The 27,802-nt window shown below is 48.3% G+C and overlaps 7 protein-coding genes across 7 annotated transcripts; 4 read left to right on the top strand and 3 right to left on the bottom strand.

Annotated features, from left to right (window-relative positions):
• Positions 1-2,823: 2,823 nt before the first annotated feature.
• On the top strand, positions 2,824-3,834 carry KD926_007719 (uncharacterized protein; the record flags this gene model as incomplete). Its single annotated transcript, XM_053100597.1, has 1 exon — positions 2,824-3,834. The coding sequence occupies one exon, from the start codon at positions 2,824-2,826 to the stop codon at positions 3,832-3,834; it is 1,011 nt and encodes a 336-aa protein (XP_052955756.1).
• Positions 3,835-6,478: 2,644 nt separating this feature from the next.
• KD926_007717 (uncharacterized protein) lies at positions 6,479-7,197 on the bottom strand (the record flags this gene model as incomplete). Its single annotated transcript, XM_053100596.1, has 2 exons — positions 6,479-6,805; positions 6,862-7,197. 2 exons carry the CDS (start codon positions 7,195-7,197, stop codon positions 6,479-6,481), a joined length of 663 nt encoding a protein of 220 aa, XP_052955755.1.
• Positions 7,198-8,422: 1,225 nt separating this feature from the next.
• On the top strand, positions 8,423-9,504 carry KD926_007716 (uncharacterized protein; the record flags this gene model as incomplete). Its single annotated transcript, XM_053100595.1, has 6 exons — positions 8,423-8,492; positions 8,563-8,823; positions 8,872-8,899; positions 8,957-9,080; positions 9,138-9,315; positions 9,386-9,504. The coding sequence occupies 6 exons, from the start codon at positions 8,423-8,425 to the stop codon at positions 9,502-9,504; spliced, it is 780 nt and encodes a 259-aa protein (XP_052955754.1).
• Positions 9,505-11,053: 1,549 nt separating this feature from the next.
• KD926_007715 (uncharacterized protein) lies at positions 11,054-12,165 on the bottom strand (the record flags this gene model as incomplete). The annotated part of the gene is made up of 3 exons (XM_053100594.1): positions 11,054-11,381; positions 11,470-11,743; positions 11,799-12,165. 3 exons carry the CDS (start codon positions 12,163-12,165, stop codon positions 11,054-11,056), a joined length of 969 nt encoding a protein of 322 aa, XP_052955753.1.
• Positions 12,166-14,213: 2,048 nt separating this feature from the next.
• On the top strand, positions 14,214-15,469 carry KD926_007714 (NAD(P)-dependent alcohol dehydrogenase; the record flags this gene model as incomplete). Its single annotated transcript, XM_053100593.1, has 2 exons — positions 14,214-14,436; positions 14,529-15,469. 2 exons carry the CDS (start codon positions 14,214-14,216, stop codon positions 15,467-15,469), a joined length of 1,164 nt encoding a protein of 387 aa, XP_052955752.1.
• A 191-nt stretch (positions 15,470-15,660) lies between these two features.
• Positions 15,661-24,222, bottom strand: KD926_007713 (glucose-methanol-choline oxidoreductase; the record flags this gene model as incomplete). The annotated part of the gene is made up of 10 exons (XM_053100592.1): positions 15,661-16,068; positions 16,196-17,073; positions 17,198-17,420; positions 18,842-19,186; positions 19,240-20,307; positions 20,361-20,502; positions 21,006-21,085; positions 21,143-22,093; positions 22,179-23,149; positions 23,598-24,222. 10 exons carry the CDS (start codon positions 24,220-24,222, stop codon positions 15,661-15,663), a joined length of 5,691 nt encoding a protein of 1,896 aa, XP_052955751.1.
• Positions 24,223-24,727: 505 nt separating this feature from the next.
• KD926_007712 (uncharacterized protein) lies at positions 24,728-27,777 on the top strand (the record flags this gene model as incomplete). Its single annotated transcript, XM_053100591.1, has 2 exons — positions 24,728-25,587; positions 25,641-27,777. The coding sequence occupies 2 exons, from the start codon at positions 24,728-24,730 to the stop codon at positions 27,775-27,777; spliced, it is 2,997 nt and encodes a 998-aa protein (XP_052955750.1).
• Between the last annotated feature and the right edge of the window lie 25 nt (positions 27,778-27,802).

Raw genomic sequence — 27,802 nt, 5'->3', positions numbered from 1 at the left:
TGGTGGACATCTAGGACAAGTAGGATCTAAGTCCATTTAGCTTCGTTTTGTCACCATCCTGAGTCCTGGTTATGTGGCAGAAGGCTCGTCTCATTCACCCTTCACTTTGGGTTCCACGGCAGGTAAGACTAGCCAATGCAGTGGTAAATCCAACATCAAAAGAGCGCAGTCTGGCGCAGATATCTTGTTTCCGCAATTTTAGACGAATTGGTAGAACGAAATTTTCCAAAACGAACGAATCTAAATTACACAGCGCAACCTCTTGAACTACAGAGGTACTGAAAATCACGACGTCTTTCTACTTCCTCACCAGCCCGAAAGAAAGCTTCATCCGTATCACCGCCGCGGACATGGATTCTATATTGTTTACCATTTGGACCAGGTCTAGATTTATAGATCCTGATGATGAAATCATCAGGATATAGGCCCGTGGCCGGGCCAGGGAGCATGATTATTTGATCGCTCAAGGAATTACTTGGAGCAAGATAAGGTGAGCTGGTACAAATTTTAAAGAGATAAGATAAATACACACTCTTGCAGTTTTCAATATTTTGAGACCACTCAGTCTTTACTTTTGAAAACCTCACTTTTTGGCTGATATGCTTGTTTGGAACCACTCCTTGCATATCAGAATCTTTCCAGTCGGCTTTTTCGAGACTTTGGAGTGGATTGACTGGGCTCGGAGGCTGGGATTGATATGCCATTGATTCTGGTTGCGTAGGAATATCTTCTGCAGGTTTTCTGGATCTCTGGCCACATGGGCAAGATATCGCTAAGGAGAAATAGTATAGCAAGCATTCGACGGTAATTTTGAAAGATTATTCAGTGCATATGCGGTGAGTATTTAGGACAACCCTGGGTATGTTGAGACCTGGGACTGAGAATAATATATTGTAGGACCCAATCTATAATACTATGCAGATTACGTATTTTTCGCGTTTAACTGCTGATCGCTGCCAGTAATCGAACTTAGACTGTACAAGACAAACCCTTAGCCTTGATCAGGTACTTAGGGTAATTAAAGCTGCATTGTTTTTCTTCGGCCCCTTAAATCTCATTCTCGAAGAAGCAGTAGGCTACGAGTCCAACATAACTTTGTATTTTTAGCCAACTGCGAAATAAGCTGTTAATGGTCCGATTGCAGTGGGAACCTATTTTTACTCCATACTATAAGCCCAACTGTACTTTGGATATGTATAGCTTTAATGTACACGTATATTGGCCACTCCTGAGTCAGGTAGGACCCTCACCATAAATTGCTGTGTTAAGGAGACCTATCAACAGATTAGCCTAATTACCATGATCTGTTGATTTGATCAGCTACTTACGCCAGTTCTTATGTCGATCGTTGTTTTCCAACGCTGGATCTGTTGAAAAATTCTGGTGTTGAACGCTGGGGGCGCAGACACCCGCTTGTTGCGAAGAACCGACTGTAGGAGGTTAATGAAACTAAATACGAATATGAGAGAAATATTTACCTAGCACATTATTGACCCACGTTTCTCGTAAGGAAGAAGGTATGATTAAACGAGTGGTTTCGACAGTAACGACAGTAATTTTCAAGCCGTCCATAGTCACCGCGAACAAGGGCAGTAGGTGATAAGGGTGTATCATAGAGTGACAGTCCCTTGCAATCATAGACGCTTTATAATAAACAATATGGCTATCTTATAATATGTGGATTGCGACGAGCACTATACGAAAATCTCTTGAACTAATCTAGGTTGTATGCGAAAACAAGCCGAGTGCTTAGAACCATGGCCGAAGTCAAAAGTCTAGGCGTGGGTGTAGCAACGGCTGTCTAGTTATTGACGACGGCCAAATAGGGATGTAATGACACTCCCTGCCTTCCATAATTACGATCCGCTTGATAACAAATGTGTGTGGGCTGATTGGCAGCTCTCTCCCCGCCTTTGAGATGGTCATAGGGTTTCACGAAGGAAGGTCATCGGAGGCTGGTCACAGTCCGTGACACTGTTGGAGTCTACATATACGTGGCTTGTCTTACCCAAATGTATTTTCTGTCTCATCCTGCTTTGTCCATATCATAACCGAAATATACATTCACGTAGCGGGGCTCTAATAGAAAAAAAACGGCTGGTAAAATATCCTTTCGTTGCTCAGAAACCGGAAAATTGGTTATATTCAGATATGGTCTTCTGATAGTTAAATGGTAGACTTAAGAAAATCCTGAGAACACCACCTCGCGTTTGCAGAGTTTACCGATTTGCCCCGCCACAAAATATTGCCCTCGGTCGAATAATCTCAGCATAATATGTCTCTGCCGGATTTCAGCTCCTCCCTGACCTCATGGCGCGAAGCTCCTGCGTACGACTATTCAAGCTATCCTGGCTGTTGCATGGCATCTAGATCGCGCATTGAGATTCTTGATTCTTAATTTTATAGTCTTCTCTTCCGTTACTCTACCTTTAAAGAATCTCTATATGCCGTCCTCCAAGTATCAGTTTCGACAACAAAACTGTCGCACGTTCTATCCTTCTCCCTTGTTTTGGGAAAGACTCACGAAGCTGTGGTTGACCAAGAGTGCGTTACGAGAAGCTGACCGACGATATTACCTCCTATCCTCAAACCAGAGTAGCTTGCCTTCTCGTCCTTACATTTTCGTTCCTGATTTCTTGAGCAACTGCTCAGCTACTTGTTTACAAGAGGTCAAAAAACTTTCCCGCTGTAGAGGGCCAGATCTATCGAGCATCAGAAACGTAGGTTATCGCTAGATGTTTCTCTATGAAATGGACGCATAGTATACTAACTAGATAGCTTTACTTCTAGTATCCTGCACCAGCTGACTTCAGTCAGTATTCAATGGATCCTACTGACTCCCGCTCGAAGCGCCCTATTCCAAAGACCGGAAATACGACAGTTTACGACTCACACTTTGAAAACCATCTGAACGACCACGGTATTTTCATGCCCAATTCTACCTACCCAGATGGGACCAAGCCATGTAAACCGGAGAATATCGCCGAGATTCAAAGACGGTTACGAGCCCCTCGCCCGTCCCTCGCATTGTCCGAAGATTCCCTGCAGAAGGAATTTGACAAATTTACCTTCCTTAACGACAGCACCTCCGACGAGCAGCTCGTGATCAAGAAAATCCTCCCGATTCTCGACGGTCCGCAACAACAATCGTCATTTTTTCACGATGGCGGCAATCACCCCTTCACGAACCTGGCGCCGCTCACGACCGGTACCCTCGCCAATGCCAAGCCTGATATCTACTACGGCGCGCCGCCTTACCAGCTGCATTATCGTGTCCGGGAACAGCTCAGTAACCAGATTATCCCCACCCGGCAGGGTAACCGTCCTATCACGCCTAATTTTTTCGTCGAGACAAAGGGCCACTGTGGCTTGCCGCCCGTGCTGAAACGTCAGGCCTTGTATGATAGCGCTCTAGGCGCCCGAGCGATGCATTCCCTCCAGCAATATGAATATGCGCAAGAGGGGCGCCGCAGCAGCAGCAACAGCAGTAACCGACTACAGGATAACGACAATTGCTCCGGTTCTGCGCCTGCTCCTGGCCCTGCCCATGATTCCACTTACGATAACCATGCCTACGCGATCGCTTCTCCCTTTCAAGACGGAACGCTAGGTATCTACGCGACTCATCCGACGCAAACTCCGAATAATATTAACCCCGGTGCAGACCGTCAGACGGATTATGTAATGACCCGGGTCGGGCATTACTCCTTGATCGGGAGTCCGGAATCCTACCAACAAGGTCTGACCGCGTATCGCAATAGCCGGGACCTGGCGAATGAATATCGGGACGAGTTTATCAGGCAGGCGAATGAGCGATATGAAGCTGGTCGGTAGGCCCTCATGATGTTTGGGATTTCCTGATGACTACAGGGCGCGCGGGTGGGGAAGATGGCAAGGATCGATGGAGAGAGAGAGATATAGATACATGGGTGATTGAGACGGTCTGGTATGGTCGGTAACTGGCTGGATTATCCGAATTAGATATAATAAATTATAAGAGACTACCCTGGCTAGTTGCTGTAACTAGATATTTGTCAACTGTATGTAACCGCTAGTTACATAGGAGACCTTCCTATTCCGGATATCGGTATTGGTAACTACTGATCCCCGAGGATTATGCAGAGTTTTCTGTTATTTCTATGGTTCAAAAGTTATGCCTTTTCTAGCTGCCTTTTTAGGCTAGATTGCTTATTATTCTTCATGTATTTAAACCACCGTTTGTAGCTAGATTGAAAGAATCAGACCTTCATCATTCGATATTCCCAAGTGTACATTACTAGCAATTACGCCTAGAGAGACGGCCAACAATATTTGTGACTGAATCATATCCCATACACACGCTCGCTCCCTGCCCAGTGAAATATCACACGGTAGACAAATATATGCTCTAGATAAAAATTTACAGACCGCAACGACTTAATATCATCCCCTGTCCAGGTCTTTTTGGCTATTGTTGGAAGCTTTTCATTGATCCTGAGCTGTCATACTCTGTAGGCTGCTAACAAGTGACTGAACGATGCACTTTACAGAACGAAGACTCGGCCAGGTGGTAGAGAAGGATTCGAGAACAGCCTGGGCACGCATGAGAGAGCCAATCGCACGTGGCACCTCAGAGCTTAATAGGTTCGCCTAGGCGTAGGCTATAATTGTCACTGCCGCATTCCAGAGCGGCTGCAGGACTTCTGACCATCCGTAGAGGATTTCGGACGTAGAGCAGACTGTGAAAACTCTGTCGACGATCATGGTTGCATGGTGGAGCGCCTTGGTAATGTGCAGTTCTGTTTTGAGTCGACAGGGTTCAGGTGCGGTGTTCATACTGCTGAGATTGTTGGAGTGACTATAGCGAAGACGGATGAAAGGGCGCCGAATCTCAGTATGTGCATTGTGGCAATGGAGCTTCAAAAGCGCATTTGCCTCCGAAGCCAGGTAGGTAAGGACATGTCGCTATCGATGTCAAGCATTTCGGTGTTGGCGGAGCCGTTCCTACTTTGACTGAGTCGCATTTCTGAGGGTAGTTGACTGCGCCAGACCTCGAGGTTTATGAGGGTAGACGAGAGTTTGGAGGCTTGGTGTTCAAGATTTGCCGGGCTATTACTGTCATCTTGATCCAAGTCCGCGGTTGAGAAGCAAGCGGAAATGTCTGCCACAATGACAGCAAGCTTGGCCAAGCAGATTCTGTACATGTAAGGACTCACGCACTCCTCATGAAAGCTGGATAACGTGTAAGGCCGTCCGGAGTTTGGAATGGACATTTTGTCAGACTCCTCTGGCTAGCAGTAGGCATCTCGAGCTGCAGTGAACATTAGACATCTAGTAAAAAAAGCATCCACCACAGTTGCATGCGAGCAGTCTGCTCAATCTCGGATAAGTGGGTCGGGGGTGATCGGTGGAGGTTGATCACGTAGGCCTTACGGATAGCAATACCCAATAGGTTATAGGCCTCCCGGAAAACATTGCCATTCATAAAGTATAATATCATGAAAGCATAACATCGTAGGACTTCCAAGGTCACATCTGTGTTCATTCTCATGCATTCACGGCAACGCTCGAAGTATTCGCATCCAGGCCAGTCAGCTTGCCGAGAGAACGGCTGCTGAAGCCCTACTATGCGCCCCGAAAGACCAGTGCTATGGCTATGTTGTATATCCAAGGCGATTATGGAATCTACTAACGCGTTCTTTGTTGAATATCCAGCACCTGTAGCTGGTTGATGCCCACACACTGCGCGCAAGGCTTTTGCTCGTCACACTCGACCCGGCGCAGACGGCAACGGTCACAGGCTCTAGCCGCTTTTTGCCGCTTGATGAATGGAAAGTATTTGTCTTCAGGTATAGGATTTTTATTCGAGTCCTGATTCTTGTCATAATTCGTATTAATGGAGCGATCTGACCCGGAACCTTTGATAGAGCCGCGCGCCTTCGCAGGTTTTGCGGAGAATCGGTGAAACATGGAGGCTGTGGGTGAGTTACGCAATGTAAAGCGATCTTTATTCGTTTTGATAGCATTTCAGGAATCTGGGGGGAGGTAGGAGCAGTCTACAGGATGGATGTAGAAGCGAATGTTGACGCCATCGACTGAGCTCGAGGGGCGAGGCGATTAGCTGATGGCCGCCCCCACCCTTAGTGTCTGTCTAGAAGACAAAGCTATAAGCTTATTCTCTAGATAAGTAGAAAGTTTATGTTCCTTCGTCCTACTAGCTCTCAGTGCTAAATATAAGGGATGAAAGAGGGATTTCGGCAAGGACTTAATCTACTTCCTGTCCTCCGACAAATTGGTTGATTACAAATTTAGATCCTCCATTTTATTAATACAAGCTATCTCTCCGCCTTCAGTTTGCGTCCGCAAATGCTACTGAGACTAGATTTTATCTATGACGTCTGACATTTCAGGGACTGCATCTTTTCCCAAGGCTTCTGCCGAGTGCTGCCCCTAAGTTGCAGCAAAACGCAGCCGAAGCTCACCATGGGCGCCGTCGGATTCATTTGAAGACCTTCACCGTAGTGGAAATAGGTTCTTTCTCAGGTGCAATCGGCCTTTCGCCTGACAAGCCGCCAAATACAATCTCTGCCTTCACGGACCATGTGGATGGAAGGTCGAATTCAGATCTAATGGCATCCTCGACGCCAGGCACGAAGTGTGAGTGCTGAAGACTAGCGCCAAGGCCTTCAAGTTCAAGAGCAGTCCACAATGTAATCTGGTGCATGGCATTGGAGTGCTCTGCGAAATTCTCGAAGACGGTTATGGGGAACTTAGAGAACCGGTCATGCAGTTTCTCGATAGCGGTGTGATCTTCAAAGATGGAGATCTACCGAATGTAATCAGAAGAATATCCTATATGAGCATCTCTTGGAAAACACATACTGTACCGTAGGCATCCCGGAATGACTTGAAACGATTCTCGTTGCGCTTCCAACCCTCTTCACCCTGATTCTCTAGGACAAATGGCTTTGCAGCAGCGATAACGGCGTCCCAGAACCTCTTGTGCTCCTTCCCGAGTGTGACGAGAATGCGAGTGCTTTGCATATTCCATGACGAAGGCATTGTTTGGATGACTTCGTTAACAATATCGATGATGCGATCGTCAGAGACCGCAATGGTGTCGGTAACGCCATACACAGTGCGACGGTGCTTTATTGCCTCGAGGTAGGTAGAACTCTTAACTGGTGTTGATGGGACCGGGATGGGTGGGACTGTCATTGTCGAGATATTGGAAATGTATGGCTTTTGGGAAGTTGCAAAGGATTGTATCTGTTTAATGAAAGAAATGGACGAACCGGCTTGGATATTGCGAATCTCCAAAGACGGACTTGATGAACAGCGAGAAATATATAGCCTGGACGCAAACATAGCTCGGACTGTAGAAGGCTTCTCGCCATTCATCAATATCCTGCACAGCACATGGTAAAACGAATTTATAATCCAACATCTAACATCAATCAGAGGGTGGATAACCAACAATTAATAATTGCATTGTGAGGTTTTAGAGTCCGGCCTATCAGGTGCTGCCCAGAAATTCCCCGATATGGACTAGTGCCGTATTCGAGCTGACAAATCTTAGAGCTAATTAGTTAGTTACCATAATTGGTAATCTGCTCTCGGAATACCCAGAGAAGATGGACTATACTCGCGATTTAAAAATGGCCGAAGACCGATAATCGTGCGGACTCACAGTTGCTTGATAATAGGGTGACGTATCTACACTGAGTAAGGAACCATGCCTGAAAGTGGGCCGCTTACACGTCCTCTACCAACAGGCGGTGCTAAAAATAGCTCTAGACTTGTGGAGAATATAGCAGCTTCGAGGATTAACACGAACAGTTTAACTTCATATGACGTATTTTCTACAGGTCGACATCAACAACTGCGCAAGGTTTGGATGAGCAGTCCTTCTATTCTGTGGCAGGAATAGCCACCCGTTTTCTCCTTGGTTATGTTATTGGGCGTCTGTACTGTTATGGGGGCTGCAGTCCGAATTTTATGGCCCTCGATTGATGTTCTATGACTCGTACATCCTTATATAGATATTTGCGTTCTCTGTGTCATTATGTTTGGATCTTCCTTATGTATTCCATCACAGCGGCTGAGAATAGCATTTCGTCTAGCAAACTCGCCTTAAATTGTCCCATCAGATCTCTTAGGGTTGCACTTTTGCTCTGCCAAAATTGAAATATAAGAAGTGAGCACCGATATGTAGCAACATGGAATTACCTCTCATAGATAAAGTATGTCCAAGAGAATTGATCTTGTCCATACTACGAGAGTTTTCCATTCCCGGATCTGCAGTGTCGGGCGGTGAGCTTCGTGCGATTAGTTGGGTAAATACCTACGGGAAGCGCAACAAGCAACATGCCAACAGCCACTGTTCTCGAGTCGTTCGCTTGAAGGCCGTTACCATCACCTCCCAAATTGACCACCTGAAATAATGCTCGTGACACTGCATTCTCGGATTGCTGACCTCGATGGGTTAATCCAAGGGGCAGAGCGGATTCAAGGTAGGAAAGAATCTGCTCTTCCAAGCAAGGGAGATATTCGCGTGTCGCTATTAACCTCGATCTATCAAAGATGCTGAGATAAAGCGATTTACGCCCTGGATTTTTCAGCACGTCCAGGTTGTCGATTGGAACTATACCGAGTCCTGGCCGGATGAAAGGAGTGACTTCAAAGACTTTTTCTGGCTTCTCAATTCTTACTACGCCGAACTCACTGATCCCGATGAAAACAGTTTGACCAGTGCTCTTAAGGTGAGCGAGACGATCAAGCTACCTAGGAAAAATTGGAAAGTCACTGAAAGAGAGCATCACGATCTCTTCATGAAGTCACAAGGTATGTTGTTAAGAGTATTAGTGGAGAGAATTTATTGAAACCTGAAAGATACTATACAGCAAGTTCCTCGACTTTAGTAAGCCTCTTATTCGCCACTATGCTGCCCATAACGTTACAATTCTAACTAATATAGCTTTCCTGTATCGAAGTTTGAGCAAAGATATGTTATTGGTGGGCAGCGGTATGCCAGTAGGCCAGATGGCGCAGTTGTGGTTGGTCCACAGGAAAGACGCTTGCCAATTATCTCCTTTGTCGGCGTATGTACTCTACTCATCTTCTATCACGGTAATAGCTAACCTAATGGGTGCTCTCAGTGGTATGAAGGGCAGACTTGGGGCGACTTTATAGCCGAAATTCTTAGCATAATGTTGGGACAGCTTGCCAAAAATACCAGTGTGAAACTCCAAGATCAGGAGGTCTTTGTGGTTGGAATTTTTTGGGCGAGGTGTTTATATCTCCCGAGCATCTTTCAAAAGGGACTTGATTTCGCGGGTACACCTAAATGGCTGCACAGAGGATGAGGCCATCGAAATACACTTTACACGAAGCTTCAACTTATCAGTGAAGGAGGACTGGTTTGAGGCTATGATAGCTCTCACTGGACTATTGCGGTACCTGCTCAGTGGAAATTCTAAAGTCAGTGCTGTAGAGGCTTATCTCAATGGGGCTGAAAAGTCTTAGCTTTAATATTTAATAACTAATTGAAAATAGAGACTTTCGAAAGACACAGGGATTGTTGGATATATATATTAAAACGCATCGAACTAACTCAACAAGGCATACCGGTAATTTAGATGAGATATTTAAGCATATGATTTACCCTACTCAACAGCTCAAAATTTAGCTTCTGGACTGACTCCGTCAGGATTGAAATTCTAATAAGCAATACGAATTTGAAAAGCACGAGATTATTCACTGACTGGCTACCGCTTCTACTCCGATAAAAAAAAAGAAAAAGAAAAAGAAAGAAAACTGGTCAATATAACAACCTGCCATATATATTGTGTGCTAAGCCAGTATCTTTCAGTCTTTGAGTGCTTTTCAAATGACTTCTTCACAAACCCCCTTTCAAAAACACTCATTTCCCAGTGATGAGTCACAAGCTCCTCGTCCTTGATCAGGCAACAATAACCCAGAAGCTGGTCAATATCAGTATCCTGCTCAAATTGGAGGTCGGCCTCATCAAAGACATTTGAAGATACTTCTAGGCCCCCCTATGAATTCACGTAGCTCTTCTCGTTACCCTTGAGCCCACAGCCAACTCTGAATTCGGACATGCCTCGTGTTTCTGGAATCGACATGTGCACGGCGGATGTCCTGACGTACAAACCGTCGGACTAGATTGCCAGGGTCATCCAGATGTTTCCAGGCCTATACTGGAAGTGAGAATTAGTCGTGTCGGTTGCTTCTCCTATTGTTAAGGGTGCTTCAAGGTCTACTTCCATCCTTGCACGTCTACGCCTAGTCGCGACAGCCGTAAACGGTCTGATTCGAGGGTAAGTGGAAATCCGTTTGATATCACGGGGTCGAAGAATGCGGGCTTGGATGCGGCTTGGGCGGATCGAAGTGGATTGGGCTGGAGAAACGGTCTGATCAGCGACGGAGTTCCTACTGTTTCCTCCCAGAGGCTGGATGATTTGATGGTGAAGATTGAAGAACATGTCAAGCAGAAAGGCTAGCAAGCTGGTGAGTTGCATGTATTCATCAATTTTATCCAAGTTATCGCACAGCATGTATAGCTGAGAGAATCAGGCACCAACCAGTCCTCAGTTACATACGTCAGCAAATGAAGGAAAGCTGGGGGAGATTGTTGGTGTGCACAATAGAAACAGTTTGAGATGATATGAGATTGCATACTGCTTCGCTGTGTTAAATTATTGGGGCTACGAGGCTTAGGGCGTGAATGCGTGGGTCATATACCCCGGTTGTCACCCGCCGCTACATTATTACGGTGTAACTTCACGAGAGGCGTCTTCAATCAACCAACCAAAAAGAATGAAAAAGACAATATGTGGTGAGCAGAAAAAAAAGAAAACAAAAACATACAACAGCAGGGATTCGCTGGTGGTCACCCACCCAACTACTAGCCTGCCGGCGTGTGGCTTAAGTACGGCTGAGCGGACGGGAAGCCCTGTTCTCCACACCCTGTGGTCGTATGTACTTATCTCGCCAGAGTAGGGGAATATAAAAGAGTATTAACATCACGTTCTAAGTTTCTATTTATCGCCGGCTATGTCGGTGTATAACCATATGCTTTCTTTCTCTCAAACAGCCGGGCATAAGTGACCGTCCTCATGCTCCCCCACCTCTCGCTCCCCACTGCAGTGCGCGCGTACAAGTCCTGGTCCGGGTCATACTTATCCTCGATCTCCCGGAGGCGGTCGTAGTTGGCGCCGTAAAAGACTGATTGCCAGTCTGGCTGGTTAAAGTCCGCTTCGTTGAGGTACGCGCCAGAGACTTCGCCCGGGGGAGTCGGAGCCTCGAGAAGGGGCATCAGCGCCTTGGTCATGAGCTTTTGACCGTCCAGGTTGGCTTGGCGATTGGTGTGGCTGAATGGACTGTTTGACGGTATGTAAGCTGGCTTGCATGGAAAACTAAAATATAAAAGACCAAGAAAGGAAACAACAGTAGGCGAAGGACCCTTACATTCTAAGCACCGCAGAGACTGCGGCCTTCTGCCAGGCTGGATTGGCGGCGTTATTGGCGGAAAGTCTTTCGTGGGCACGATGCTGGTTCATGGAGAAGCCTGAGAAAGCAGCGTCATATTCAAGGATGCGCCGAATGGCGGAAATGAAGCCATCGGGGTTGAACTCGAGAGTTGACCGGGGGATTAGACGGCCGCCGACGTGCATATCGGTTAAATTGACTGCGGTTCCTGCCACAGAAGCATGATATGTTGGGAAGGCGTTGACTGAGTAGTCTATGGCTTGATGAGATGATGTCTCTCGTACGCAAGGAATATTAAGCTAGCTTACCATAGGCCATGTTGTACTTCTGAAGCATTTGCAATGTCGAAGCCAGGTGGGCGTGAAGCTCCTCTTTCCCGGCCCCTGGGAGAGTCACCGGCCCAGCATTGAACATGATAGAACCCCCTGTAAGAGACGCCTGGATGACCAACCATAGCGCTGTACCACCAGCGTCCAACAGGGGCAGTGTTTCAACGAGGTACGTGCGAAATACCGTCCAGAAGTGTCCGTCCGTCGTGGAGGGGGTGAACGATAGCGTCGCCGCGGCGGTTGGCTCCTCGGGATACACCCGGACGGCTGTCCTTGGGGGTAAATGGAGAGCAGGAGCCGTTGGCCACCATGCAGCCATCGGAAAGAACGGGGTCTCGTAGTGCATTGCCGGTATGGGCCATCGGGCGAGCAGATCGGCGCATGCTTGGCTGCTGTAAGAGGAGCCAAACGGACCATTTGTATACAAACACTGCCCATCGGATCTATTACAATAAGATTGCCGTCGATGGATTGGTTGAACGCCTGCCACTCATCTGAGGAGGGCCAGCAGGGGTCATCGGGGAAGCAGCGGCAGGGCGGAGATTGCTGGCCGCGAGCTGCTATCCAAAATGCCAGGGGGAGAACTGCAACTGAGACGAGCATTGCGAGCCTAGCTGGACGTGGCACAGTGTCGATTCTCCGTATATACAGTCCAGGGTAGAAGTGGGATTCGAGCAGTTGGTGGTTTATGTATCATATTCCAGATCCGTTGGGGAGGAACGAGAGTACAAAGCAACCCGGCTCAGGATGCGAGCTGGTACAACACATGCGCCTCTCCCTTCAGCTGAGAAAGGCCAAGTAGTCAAGATCAAAGAAGTTATTACAAGAACCCACTGATCTGCCAGTTTGGGGATATCCGGGATCTGACGTAAACGATCGGTTCAATCAGAAAGCGAGTTTGGAGGCTAGAGTCAAGCTAAGTTGGTAAACACTCTTCCTCCGGTTGGTCCAAGATTTCCTCTAACTAGCTAGGCAGTCAGCTTGGCGTGGTCCGAACGTATTTTTGAACACACGATCCCCCGTCTCACCAGTCGGAAAGCTCATTCAATATTGTCGAATAATGTGTGCGATCAGCATTGTCGCTCATTGCCAACGCCCGTCTGAGACAAATACGGTGGCCTAATGTTACGTTTCGCACCTGTTATCAGCTTCTATCTTATGATGCTTTTCGGGCCAGGAAGAAAAGAAGAGGAAGAAGTAAAAAGGCGCAGGTCCTACCAATTCCGAAAGGTGTCGGGAACGAATATTATCCGGCTCTACAAAACCGTGATCTGCTTAAATACAGGGTCTAGCATGATGTCTCCTGCCTTCGATAACCAATCGGATCTCAGAAGGGATTTAGGCCGCACGCAGAATGATGCCGAGTTGCGCGCATAGCACTCATCAGATAACGACAGGGTTTCTCCACAGCGATAGGAATCGGGCGATAAATTTAACCCGGCAGCAGGACCGCAATTCCTTCGGGCTGGGCCCCCGCGGCTGCCCTGCGAAGAGGTTAGCTTGTCTGACTATCAAGGTCGCTCTGATATGTGTTGTGGAATTTTGAGCTTTTGCCCTGTCGCCCGAAACTTTCGGGGTATGATTCAACACGGGTGGCCACGAAGCAGCCAACGCAGTGCTATGTTTGATTGCGTGAGATTATTAGGCCAGAGGGCGACATGAGGGAGCCACTGGTGACACTGTGTATTTTATGGTTTTGATGAATGGCACAGTTATCCACGGTGAAATTGAGAAGGAGGTTGGAGATTGAGTGACTACTTTAGTGAGGGCTTTCTTGAATGACTGTTGTGAAGCTTTCTGAGAATCAACTTTCGGTATACCTTGTGCCTATCTTGATAAGATCGTTTATTGTATGTCCCTAGTGACGAAAACTATTTCAAACTGGTCTTGACGTTAACGAATGATATAAATGATGATTTCACTTTCGGGTTTTTTTTTGAACATTCTTGAATATATGTAGAAATATAGTTGTTGGTATGGAGAAGCAATGCAAGATAGTTAGAGGCCTCTAATTTATTATTAAACTACCTTTCGTGATGATCTCTAATGACTATTATTTGTTGTGTTTATATTTTGATAAATTTAGTCTGCCTTAGTGATACTTCCAAGTGGCTACTCGGGATCCCGGGGTCTGGGAGACGGAAATACGGAAGTAGAGTCCCCCTCGGCATGCCGACCACCACTGCCGGCCACCACACGGCAATAGAAATGCCTGCTTGAACAATCATGAAGAATACCCCTAATTCCGAGCGCCCTAGATCCGAGACACGGATTAGATACAAGAAGGGAAAAATCATCATCCCTTGTGCCACGCGAAATGCTTAACCTGGCCACCTCCCCCGGCTTTCTCAGTACTAAACCTGCTCGAAAGGACCTACCTACAAGTAGTTAACAATGACAAACATCACAATCACACCAACCACTGCCCGCGCAATCGTGTCCTACGGCCCCTACAGCGCTGGTGGCTGGAAACTCGAACCCGTCACCCTCCGTCCACTGCAGCAGGGCGAGCTCCTGGTCGAGATCATCGCGTCGGGAATCTGCCAGACAGACCTGCATTTTGCTGGCATGCAGAGCGGATACGGGGTTCATTACCCACGGGTGATGGGACATGAAGGTATCCTTCCACTCCCTTTCCTTCTCCCCCTCCAACTACATCTGCCGAGCTAACTAGGCATGGCTGACAAGGATATCTCTTGTGATCTCCAGGTGCCGGATATGTCCGCCAGGTCGGAGCAGGAGTCACCGTCGCGCGCATCAACGACCCTGTCCTACTATCCTTCGCCTCCTGTCAGAGCTGTGCCTGCTGTCGACGCGGCCACCCGGCGCACTGCGAGAGCTACGATCCGATTAACTTCGAAGCGAGGTCGCGGAACCGTGTTTTCTCGGCAACTGAGGACACTGGGCCAACCATCTACGGTCAGTTCTTTGGGCAGTCCAGCTTCGCCAGCTTCACGATCGTGCGGGAAGAGAGCGTGGTCAATATGGCCGGGCTCGTCGAGACCAAAGACGATCTGCGGATGCTCGCGCCGCTCGGCTGCGGCGTGCAGACCGGGGCTGGGGCGGTGATACGCGCCGCTGCTGCTGAGCCTGAGGATACCGTTGCTGTGCTGGGGCTGGGGGGTGTGGGACTGAGCGCTGTGATGGGGGCGCGGATCGCGGGCTGTAAGCGGGTTATTGGGATTGCGCGGAATGAGACGCGGCTCAAGGCGGCGCTCGACTGTGGGGCCACACATGTTATCAAGATCAATCCCGGGGAGGGGAGCGAGGCGATTACAGCGGCAGTCCGCGGGTTGAACGGTGGGAAGGGGGCGGATGTAGTCCTTGAGACGACGGGGGCCGTTGCGTTGGTGGGCGAGGCGGTGCGGATGGCGGGAAATAAGGGGAGAATTGTACAGTTGGGGGTTGCGCCGGAGGGAAGCGTAGTTGAGTTGCCGATTCATGAGATGATGGTGAGTGGGAAGGTGTTCATGGGGGTGGTTGAGGGGGATGTGGTTTCGCAGGAGTTTGTACCGAGGATGGCCAAGTGGGTGAAGACGGGGGCTTTGCCGCTGGAGAAGATGGTGCGCTTTTATCCCGCCGAGGAGTATGAAGTGGCCATTAGGGATATGCTGGCTGGGAAGACGACCAAGCCGGTCATTGTTTGGTAGTCATCTATATTGAGGGCCAGTTTAACTCCCACTTCGGTATCAACGTTTTAAAAAATAAACAATTCTATATTCTGTGCTTGCTGTCAGTCTGAAATTATCAACTCACTAATTAGGTACAGGATTCATTAGTGACACTATAAGCTCGAGCCCATCGTCCAAGGGCCATCATCGGGAAAAAGTGCGGGTAAACATCATATTTCATGTAAAACCAGTTTGAATCCCATTCCTGTGTAAAACGTCTCAGACCAGCTCGCTCCTCCATTTGCTGAGATCTTGGACTGCGTACGCAGGAGGTACCGAATCCCCCGAACAACAACCTCATCGGGGGATGGAAGGAACGGAAGAAGGCCCATTAGAGCCCAAGCCGTCTGAGAAGCTGTTGATGGACCCCGACCTGCGTAGCTAATGTCCTTGTAAGACAAGACGGGCTCTCCCCAACCACCGTCCGCGTTCTGAATTGCCTTCAAACATTGAATTTCCGGTGGAACCATGCGTTGGATATTCTTGTCGCTTGCAGCCCATTGGCCGAGGCCGCAAAGGGCATTACTAGTCCCGTAAATGTTGTTGACGCCCCACCGTCCAAACCAGCCTCCGAAGAGCTCTTAGTTTGCAGCAAGAAAGGTAATGGCACGATCCGCAGAGTGGCGGATGCGCTGAGCAAGATTCGGGGAAAGATTTGTTACCGTGCGCAGTCTGTTCAAGCATGAGTCCCCACGCCTTGAGAACTCGACCGGTAATGTCGGCGGTTGCGGGATCACAGAGGCAGTCCATATCACTGAACGGAGTCTGGTTCAACCAAAGACTATTGTTATCGACCTCATAAGCGCCCCACCCACCATCGCTGTTCTGAAGACCGAGCAAAAAGTCCGCGGCCCGCGATACAGGCGCGGTAGTGGCAGCAAAGCTGTCTTGCTTCATCATTGCTAAAAGGGTGGCAGCCGTGTCATCGAGGTCGGGATAGTACCGATTGAAGTATTGGAAGCAAAAGCCACCAGGAGCTAGCTGGGGTCGGTATACATGCCAGTCGCCGCGTTTGTCGAGTAATTGGTTGCTTTTGACCCAGGCCATAGATCTCTGGGTATATGGCGTACCAGAGGACAGCCCGACATCGCAAAGACCAACCGTCATAAGAACTGTATCCCAAACGGGAGAGACGCTTGCCTGCATACGCTCTCCTTCTGCATCCCGCCAGCAGAACCGTTCGAGAGCCTCCAGTCCATAATCCATAGGGCTTGACTCGACGCTGTAGCCCTCCAGCTTCAAAGCCAAGAGACTGTGCGCTTTTGCCGGGTAAATTCCAGCCCAATCTCCCTCTTCGTCCTGGTGCTCCAGCACCCATTTCATACTAGATTGAATTGCGTAGCGTCGCAAGGGGAGCATTCTTAAGGCACCACTTAGAGCATGGAGAGTGTGGTCAATGATCCACAGACCCAGTTGCGGGTACTCGGATGACTTGGGTGTGCAGGGTATATTCTTGCTGGTTGGATCGCACCATGGCTCATCCAGATAATTGTTGGATGCGTTCGCTCCATTTGGCGGTGAAAATATAGGCTGGTGGTGGTGGTAGTAGTAGTAGTAGTAGTAGTGGAATTCATTGACCTGTCCTAGCGAAGCCTATCTAATGGCCGCTATGCAGGGTTGCTCGCACAGCGAGAAGCGAAAATGCCGCGGCCTGAAGAGGAGTAGTATAGTATAGAAATCAGCGCTTCAACGTCAGTCCTCGCTGACCTCGTCCACTGCACCCTTTCATCATCTCCAACACTTCAACCACCGCAACCAACACCTCCACGGTGGTCACCATCACCATGCCGCTGCCTAGTCGACCAGGCACCAACCCTTCACTTGCCTTATGATCCAATGTTTGGCTACCGCTCTGCTGCATCCCTGCCTCAACTCGTCGCTTCCTGTCGGGCCCCCGCTCCTCCTCCGCATTTTCGTTACATCTCCGCCTCTGCGAAGTCGAATTGATCGATCGGTCGTTCGAGACTCGGCAGCACGGGGCCTGGACACGTACTGCTTGTTCGTGCGTCCTTCATCTCCTCCGGATATAGTACTCTACGTGTCCTCAGGATCCCGGTGATCCTACTCCTTGGTGATTCCTGTGGCTTCAGTATCTACAGCATGAAACTGGCCCAGGAGTTGTGTTTGGATCATGAATGAAGCTACCGCCGGTGCGGCTCGCGTATCTCCTACAATCTCCCAAAAATCTGCCGTCCTCCGCAGTCCTCGCCTTTCCAACTCTCTCCACATCCTTTGTCGCTGATCGTAAAGTAGGGGGCATTCCATGAGGACATGCTGGGGGGTCTGCGTGCCTAGATTGCATCCGCAGTACGCAGTATCGCGGGTCTTGATCAGGTTCAGGTAGCGATTCAGTGCGATCCGGCCTGTACGGATCCGGATCATTACCGAGCTCGTTGCCTTTCGTAGACCTCTCCAATATCGGAGTGCCCCTTGCTCGGGGCCTCATTCAGAAGCTTCGTAGGGCGACTCGTTCGGTCGCTCCGCCACGCCTTCAACCATGCCTCTTGGACCCCATGTCGGATTCTTCGCTTGGCCGCCGCCAGCAGCTAGTTCATCTCTGTCCCCTGTCCGCCTGGACCCCTTATTGCTGCCTCTTTAGCCAGCTGGTCCACCTCCTAATTACCTGCCGTCCCCTCATAGGCCGGCACCTGCCGCTGGTCAAAACGGCAACCTTTTCCCGAAACTTCATCGGATCTATCGTCTTGCACCTTATTCCCGGCTTGTCAAACTATCTCAAAACATTACGAATCGCTATAGTAAATCAAACGCAACTTGTTATTTATCTCACTGTTGAAGCAGCCATCTTCAAAGCCTTTCTCACCTTCCCTGTACTGCTCATTACTGGTGCCGCCCTCGGAGAGTCTCCGTACTTCCGTTTGCAGGTTTTATCCATGTCCTTAGTTTTTTTTAAGCGCTTTCTCGACTGCATTGATGATCAAGGGTGGGTGCTATACTTATCTCCATGGTGCCATGTGCTTGGCACTGTATGTAAACTATCCTCAAAGCTCTTTTGGTTGATAAAAAGCTCATTTTTTTGCCGCAGTTATCACACAATGGCGTTGACTTTATATCTGTCTCCGGACGACGGGTATGAAGAATGATCACAACCCTGCAAGAAGATCAGGCTCCGAATCAATCACCATTATGCGAGCCTGAGATTCGTGCATGAGCACTACACTAGGTAACAATCTCATTATACACCCTAGGTCAAAGTCCCCAGGGTACTTACTAATAAAATATTACAGAAATACGAACACAGTTCAGAGAAAACCCAGTCATCTTGAAAATACGGAGGTTCAGTCTAGGTAGAACACAGAGCAGGAATTTTAAGTGCACGCAAATTGGCCGTACCGTATACCCACAATTGGCCATCAACCACTCCGCCTTTGTCGCAAGGAAGCATTGCTGCCGTGCCGCTGGAATGATATGATGTTGTTGCAGTGTCCTGTAGAGATACTTCTTCTTTGCTGAGTCAAGGTCGGTCAGAAATGCATCGGGATGGTTGCGTCTGCCATTTCCTTTCAGGAAATTGGCAAGAGGTTCTGCTTTATGCAATTTCTCTACATCTTGCGCCATAATTTCGAGATCGGCCGGGTGCGTGAAATAGCGTGGGCCCACAATCGGCTTGTCGCTGGGATCCGCAGACGCAATATGAACACAGCCTCGCGAAAAAGGCATGCTCTGGATAACTCCATGCTAAGATAGTTGCCAGATTGCAGTTCCTGTCCCACGAAAATCTTTCCACTCACTTCGTGCAGGTTGGCCTGTGCCAGGAACATGAACATGGAACAGGTGAGCGCTCCCGGCTGTTCGAGAATTTCGCGGATGGCCTGGTCAGGATAGCTGCAATCCGATAGGAAGTTGTCCAAATACTTCTTCATGGAGATCTTGCTGTCCGGGCCCTGGAGATCAATCAGAGGCATGAAGTAACTGGACTGCACCCCTCCAATGGTCATTAGCCCTGCTTTGTGCTCCACATAGAGCTTCATAGCCACCTGCACGGCGTTCTGTTCTTGACGCATGAGTGTGTCTCCAGTCACAACTCCTTCGACCACCTCAAAGCTGATGCCGCTCATCAAATGGTCCTGTAGGTTCTCTCCCACGTTGGGATTATTCACAATTATTGGGATATTGTGCTGGCGGAGGATCTCCTCATTCCCAATCCCTGAGAGTTCGAGCAATTTTGGAGTGTTGAGAGCTCCCGCGCATACAATCACCTCCGCGTTGGCGTTGATAACACGAGTCTGACCTTGGACAACCACTTCAACCCCACTGGCTGTCATATTCGGTTCGCTTGATTCTTTGAATATGATCCTCTGGACAAGTGCTTCCGTGTCGATACGCACATTAGCCCGCACCATAGCCGGGCGACCGTACGCACTTGCGGCGTAGCTCCGTGTTTTTGTCTCGCTATCCACGGCAGCAAGGTTGCTGTAGCCACCGGTGGATTTTCCCGAGAATGGGTCGGCTGTGATGCCATACCCTGTCGCCTTGAAGGTATCCACCCAAGCCTTGCACAGCGGGTCCTGAATGACGGCAGGAAAAGAGACCTTGACAGGCCCCGAGGTTCCTTTACAGAATTGATCCAGCCAGTCGATGCCAATGTGCTCGCTGCTTGCATCGTCGGGCAGTTGAATGGTATAGGACTTCTTGTAGTACGGATGAAGGTTCTCCCATGACCAATCTCTCGCGCTTAACTTTGACCAGGCGTCGATTCCCGCTTGGGACGGCGCAATAAACGCCTGGCCATTGATTCCAGAAGAACCACCCAGGAGCTTCCCCTGGGGTTCCTTGATCACACGACCTCCCAGGTTGGCCTGATACAAGAAATGTTAGTGACTTCACAGCAATGATAACACACGTTGCGTACCTGAGGTACAGTCTGCAGCTGCCAATCCGCCTCGGACCCCATCAACGTGGTCCAGAGGGCCGGAATGTTAACCCGAGGATCATCGAGGAGGTTTTTTCCAACCTCTAGAACCACAATGAATTTGTTGGACTTTTCTGGCAGCCTCGCGGCAAGTGTCAAGCCTGCAGTGCCGCCTCCAATTATGACATAGTCCGCAGTGGAGGGGATGTTAGTTTCAATTGCCGTGGTTTAACAGAAGTTGATTGGCATCAAATAAGCAATGTGGAACAGCAACTAGACAGAGATACTGTCGATAAGGTAATCGAAAGAGAAAAAAGCCACGATGAGAAATGATCGACAATCGTCAGCGTGAAAAGGAAGGGTTATATAGAGGTGGGAAGTGGGGAAGACCAACAGCAAGGCTGAGAATGCCAAGTAAAGTTCTTTGTTACGAATTAAGCGAACTTTTAGTTTAGTTCTGTTAATATAGTCTGCTACGGAAGTCCTGAAAGCCTCTGCCCAAAGAAATTAGTAGATTTACAAGCAAGCTGCTTGCATGGAAGATCCAATAGTATAGTTTTTTCCCCTTCTCTTTGTATTACTGGCGCCGACTACAGCGAAGGTAGCTGTGGTGCCTTGATATTCTTTCTACATCATCACACTCACGATTCCAATAGATATTCTTGGAACATAAGCACATTGAAGCTTAATATTGCACTCTGCATTGCGGGTCCGCAGGCATCATTCTATTATCCCCTAGCCTTTTGTCTCATCCGAATAACCCCGTTCCATCGACGAAGTACCTTTTTGATCAAATATCGTTCACGCGAAGTGGCTAAAAATGATTGTGCCGCAGTTGAAAGTACCTGCGAGCCCTCCTCACAAGTTTCCCTGTGGAGCTCTCTGAACCACTGAAATACTCTCTCAGCAGAGCTACGATCATCAGGTTTCAACAATATCATCTCAGTCATGACGAAATCGATGATCGCGATAAGAGGTTTGGGACATTCTGAATGGCTTTTGAGTTTTTCCGTCCACTTGAAAATGGATGGTCGAATCCCTTGCAGATCAAGTGCGTAGAAATAATCGGTCTGCATCTCAGGCGTGTCGTCCTCTAACCCTCGCCAATCAGAAAACTTCATTATTCCGTCATATCCCAGCAAAAGCCATGACACGAATTCAAGATACGTACATCCCAGGGACCAGACGTCTGCTGCTGAAGACATACCCTGACCTCTAAGGGCGTCAGGGGCACCGTAGGTCAATAGCCCTTCCCTGTCTCTAACATTGACAAATCCACTGTCGTGATAAATATTGTTGTCCTTGCCAGGGTACGCTACTGCCAAAATTGTAGCTGTAATGGGGCAAGTGTCCACCGACGCATCTTGAGCTTGGCGGTTCGAAAAGAATTTAATCCTATTTGGCCCCATGCCTCCGTGAAACTCGAACTGCGTCCGCTGGTGCACTTTCGCAAGACTGTGAGCAATATTACCCATTTGCGTCAACGACCATGAAATTAAAGCTTCGGTAGGTTTCTGATTTATATAAGTGTTCCATAAGTCCTGGATGTTGCCATCAGCCCACGGAAAGATGAGAAAGAAGTCTCCTTGGTATCTGAAAGTGCATAAAAGTGTTTGAAAGTGTGCACCTTCGTCAAGCATTCCAACACCCTCATGGAAGTTCCGGATCTTCCAGAACCAGTTTTCATTATGCTGACCAATGAGCCTCTGGATTTCTAGAAATTCCCAGTTTTTCTTTTGAAGAAAAATATTAAGAATGATCAGCATTCGAAGTCAAGGGCAGACAGACTCTTATAGAGCACAATTAGTGTCAACGTACCCCAGATGAAGGCTCTAGATAGAAATCATGATGTTCGGCATGAATTTGTGCTCTAAACACGTTTGGGAAATCTTCTTCGGCGCCCAGGTCCGTTATGGGAAATACACAATTATCGCTCAATTCACAATGTTGCTGATAATGGAATATCGGTGCCTGGTAGCGATACTGATCAGACTCTAACCTTCTAATGGAGTCACTATCCCAGTCTTCAACGGAGCCGATTGGTCTGCCATCCTTCGTCTCCAATGTTGACTTATCGTGAGACATAATAAATGGCAAGTCATCATCTCTTATTCCCTCTTGAATGAAGCTCAAAATAGAAGCCTCTGCATTTTGATGGACCAGGAAAGCGAAAATAATGTCAGAGCTCTCGAGGATTCCACGCGCAAGAGCGGTCGATGAAGCTTTGTCTGTGATTCCAAGCTCTTGTAATATTGTCAATACGGTCATCATTGTGATAAGTTCCCTGCGCGACGAAACCGGTACAAAATTCTGCTCAGTCCCCTGGAAAAACACTCTAAGCTCCGCTTGAATCAAAGATTGTCTCAATTGAGTTGAGGCCGAGGTTAGATGGCGCGGCCCGTTTGATCGATACTGCGCCTGAAGGAATGGTGCATTTTGTTGGTTGTGCTCAATGAATGACTGGATTATAGGGTCTTCCAATCTTTGGGAATCGGCTTGTGGAAGTTGTTTCAATACAAACTCCCAATGCAGGCTTTCTGTACTTGGAGGGCAGGAGAGCTGCTGTAAATCTTCGTCCATGAATTCAGCTTCCGCCTCGCCAATGAGTTCCATACGCTCCGCAATAAACTCCGAGCCTGCAGAGCTATTGCCATCCTCTCTTGACGAATGTGGCTCGACGACTGAACGAGCCACATTATCGTCCACATCGATAAGAGATATTTGTGATAGTGCTATAAGGTGCTCTGCAACATGTCTTAGAAGCTCATTTTGTGCGACATCACCCTGATCTATCGTTAATGAGCAAAATGGACACTCCCGCAATATATCATTTCTTGGCTGATGCTGAAAACACAACGCTGCCATATCATCAAACTCCTCGATTTTGAACTGTTCCAAGTGGCTTTCTCGCATGTGACCCTTGAACTGTTCTCTTGTCTGAAATATCATGGTTTTCTGGTGAATAGGGTCCATGCAGGTCCAACTATCAGAGCCATGTTGGGTCTTCATATGAGACACCCAATCTGTGGTGGACTCAAAAAGCATAACTGGACCCACACATTCCTCTAAGACACACACATAGGGCATGAGATCTTGGAGAATATGAGACCTAGGATGATATCAGATTAACTAATCTTATACTTGTCCTTAACAGTTGATGTTTGGGGGCAGCTTACTTCCACTTTGCCCCTGAAAATACCTGTCTCGGGTAAACAAGAAAGCAAAACGGACACATACACTCTCTCTGGGATGGTGACGAGAGAGGGGGATCTGGTAAATATACTGCCTCGGGCACAATATTGTTTTTGTTGTCATCGTCGTTGTTGACATTCTCACTGCGAGCATAGGTGTTAGGAAGTCTGTCTGACTGCAATGTTGTTGCGGAGAAGACGGATGGTCCCTCCCGTGGTGCAGGCTTCGGTTTTCTTTGTTGCGCTGGTTGGTCACCTGATTTTAATGAGTGTCTTACGCTAAACGACGCTGCAAGCGTGCTTCTTGTCGGGGACAGGGGCTGCGACTGGAGCTGCGACACGCTTTGGATTTGACGATCTTTGAGGTAGGCAAAATGCTGCTGACGAAGACAAATCGTTTCCATGAGCCGCCGTTTCAACTCCTCGCCCGCTCTGGAATCCCGTAGGCGTAACTCAATAATTCGTTCAACTCCTTTGCGAAATTCTTCGGTTATGTTCACGCCGTGGTCATCGTATTGAGTGTATCTCGCAACTCTCACAAATCTGCGCAGAATGCCCGATCGACGAACGGCTCGTGAAAAGCGGAAGAGCTGGTCTATTGTATCCTCGACCTCAAGAAGAGGGTCTTGACCCACCTCATCATTCAGGCTATCTTCTAGATTTTCTAACATTTCCAATAGGGTAGAATGTAGCGTTGGGGTATTTCGCAGTCTCCAGTCCATGGAAGCACGCCCTGGACTGTGAACTAAACTATTCGCAGTCCACAGATTGAATCTGAACAACTGATTTTCTGCGTCTTGTGACGCGGCTGAGCCACTGGAAAACTGATTGATCCATCGGTGGAATAGGTTCTCGCAGAGCCTTGATTTTGTTGATATCTCCATAATGGCGTAACGAGTGAGCAGGGCCAGCGGCGAGCAAAGGAACAGAAGAAGCGGGGCAGGCGATGCGCTTTCAGCCTGATCTCTGCATGTCACGTTATTCACTTCCCCGTGACCAGGGACCAGGATGTTGTCTTTTCAGGTAAGCGCCTGTCTGAATCCCCCTCGCACTTCATTGTTACCCTACGATCAAGAGCCTCCTGTGGCCCTATCCGTGCTTCAAGGCCATGAAAAAGAACTGCTTTATGTCATGGCATTCAGATTATCGGAATCGATTCGAGCTCAATCATCACATATGGGTAACTCCTCCCCGGAAGCGCCCTCTGAGCTGATAAATTTAGTCAGTGACGCCGCGTTGTCGCTAAGCGAAATTATCAACCACCTTCCACCTTCGCAAGCCCGACTTTATAGAGGGCTCAAGAGGGGCTTTACTTATCTTATCCTTGAAATCAAGTCAAACGAGATCCACCGCGCCCTCCTTCACCGACGGCAACTAGCAGAACTTCTCAACGCCGTGGCCGGCTCGATTAGCGATAGTTTAAAAGAAAGTTCTGTGCAGGATGCATACCAGCGGGAAGTGTGTGGTCAAGGGAAGGACAAGTCTACGGTTTTCTCTTTTCTCTCGTGGATGAGCTCTCAAAAGACTGAAGAGAAGTCGGTAGAGCTAGACAACAAATGCATAGGGTCTCCATTTCCAATATTGGTGATGTTTTGTGACCTCAGCCACAGCTCCACTTTGCAGAAGGTCGACTTGGCAGGCTTCCTCAACAATGACATACAGGTTCTTCAAAGACTCCTTGCCATAATCGGAAAATGGAATGAAGCGGTAGATGCTATTTTTGCAACTGACGGATTGGACATTGGCACAGACGAAGATGACAAAATCTATCCGGATTTCAGTATTGACCTCACGTCCATGTCAGGACCAACCAGTGTTCGTCGTCTTTCAACAGCTCTTCATGATGTATTACATAGCAACTGGCCATGTAATGTGGATGAGCATGATCACAATGGGAAGCTAGGTGAATGCTATGAAGCCAATTTCTATCTCGACCCACATTGGACCTCTGGCAGTTTAACTAGTGATGGATTATTTGTCGTTCTGAGGGGTCCAGATCTACTTCAAGAAAGTCGTATATGTGTACATGATCCCAGGTAAGTGGGGACTGGAACCAACATAAAGCTTGTTGCTGCTCACGCTTCTACAGCAGTGCTCTCGAAACCCATACGCCTGCGTGTCTAACGCCTCATGAAGACTCGCACCCATTCTGCCTACATTTCACAGTCGATGGCGAAAGCCAATTGTGGGATCAGCAACAACTTGTTAGACCACTAGAAGTCTTTCACCCAGAGCATGATTACGTTGACCAGGACCTCCGAAATCTATTTAGCAGCTTCAGACCCGCTTACACTACCAAGCGAGTTTTGGGAGTCATTTTAGCGCGGACAGTCCTCCATCTCTTTGAAGGACCATGGATGAACAGTCATATGTCAATAGAAGACTTTACCATCTTTTGTCGACGTGACAACGATCAAACCGAGCCTTCTTTTGATAAACTATTTCTGTCAACAAAGTTTCAGTCAGGTCTAATTGCAAATAGATCATCTAGACGTGGCTATAGCGTCCACCCCTTTCCAACCATTCTGGCATTGGGCATCGTATTAATGCAAATTGAGTTGGCAGACGACCTGGAGGATCTTTATACAGAGCCTTGGTTTGGCACCTTAAAGCATCGGCCATTTGATTTGGCCAAACAGTTGTTACAACAATGCCAGCTGCGCCTACACATGGGGACCGGCATGGTCCGCGCGGCAAGATTCTGCACAGATCGCACTTCACTGGCTTCATTTACTCGATCCAACCCGGATCTCTTATTTTCTACGCACGATTTTGCAAAGACCTATTACCAAAATATAGTCAGGCCTCTAGAGGAGGACCTTGTCAGCGGGGCCAACTGGAGCTGGGCTGAGGTTCAGCAATTGAAGCCCTTCGGTTCGGACAACGTAACCTATCTCAAGGTCAAATCCCAACAGGCCCCTTCAGCGGTTCGACCAAAATATCCTTGTGAAACAGGTGGATCTTACGTCCAGAATTTCAAGCATGGCTTCCACAAACCTGCAAGCAGATTATCGACTTTAAGCGACGATCATGTCGGAGAACTTTCTGCCACACACGATGATATTTCAAGAGGTGACACCTTCAATTCTGTATCACTTCACTCATTGAAACACTCGGTTGCCTCTGAGCATGTACCTGCCCGCGATGAAAGTATATACAATCAAACAATGCTCCTCGACCACACTGCCCATGGCCGATTCCCAAAGAAGCCACAAAACAGGGATGAGTTCGAGATTGCAATCATTTGTGCTCTCCCAAGGGAAGCAGATGCTGTCATTTCAATATTTGATCAAGTTTGGGACGAAGGCTACTATACATACGGAAAGGCTTCCAATGATCCAAATTCATATACAGCCGGTGTCATAGGTGATCATAACGTGGTGGTCGCGCACCAACCACGCATGGGAAAGGCAAATGCAGCGACGGTTGCATCAAAATGTACTATGAGCTTTACGAATGTCAAACTGGCGTTTCTCGTCGGAATATGTGGCGGCGCGCCCCGACATGCGGAGAATAACGAAGAAATCCTGTTGGGAGATGTCGTCATTAGCAAGGGTGTTATCCAGTACGACTTTGGAAGGCAATACACTAGTCAGATGGTACGCAAAATATCCAATGCGGATCTTCTTGGCCGACCAAACCCCGAGGTCGGATCGATCCTTGCCAAATGTGAAACAGTATATCACAGGACATCCCTTGAAAACAATGTCTGGGAGAACCTGGATTCTCTGGATCAGGATTCCCTCTGTTACCCTGGGCCAGATACAGATCAATTATTTCCTGCGTCATACCATCACCAACATCGGCATTTCTCACTGTGTCATACGTGCTGCATGACTACGGATGGCACCACTTCAGTGTGCGAAAAAGCCATGGTCTCTTCTTGCGAGGTTCTCAAATGCCATGATGGTGGAACTTCGTTTGTCGCTCGCTCCCGAAAGAACCAGAGAAACCGGCCAAATGTTCACATCGGCTTAGTCGCATCTGGAGACTCGGTCATGAAATCCGGGATCTTGCGAGATAGACTTACCGATGAGACCAAAGCAATTGCCTTTGAGATGGAAGGGGCTGGGGTGTGGGGTAACTTCCCCAGTGTTGTCATTATCAAGGGCGTATGCGACTATGCAGATAGCCACAAAAGCAAAGGGTGGCAGATTTACGCGGCTTCAACTGCTGCTGCGTGTATGAAGGCTTTTATCAGACATTGGGATGTTCCGTCGAGGTGATGAATCACATCATTTACAGGATTGT

This window comes from Aspergillus affinis, assembly GCF_023601865.1.
Source record: "Aspergillus affinis strain CMG 70 chromosome Unknown NODE_47_length_219368_cov_88_841667, whole genome shotgun sequence".
In the NCBI taxonomy this organism is placed as follows: domain Eukaryota; kingdom Fungi; phylum Ascomycota; class Eurotiomycetes; order Eurotiales; family Aspergillaceae; genus Aspergillus; species Aspergillus affinis.
The sequence above is the reverse complement of the archived record's forward strand: the minus strand, read 5'-3'. Positions and strand labels throughout refer to the sequence as shown.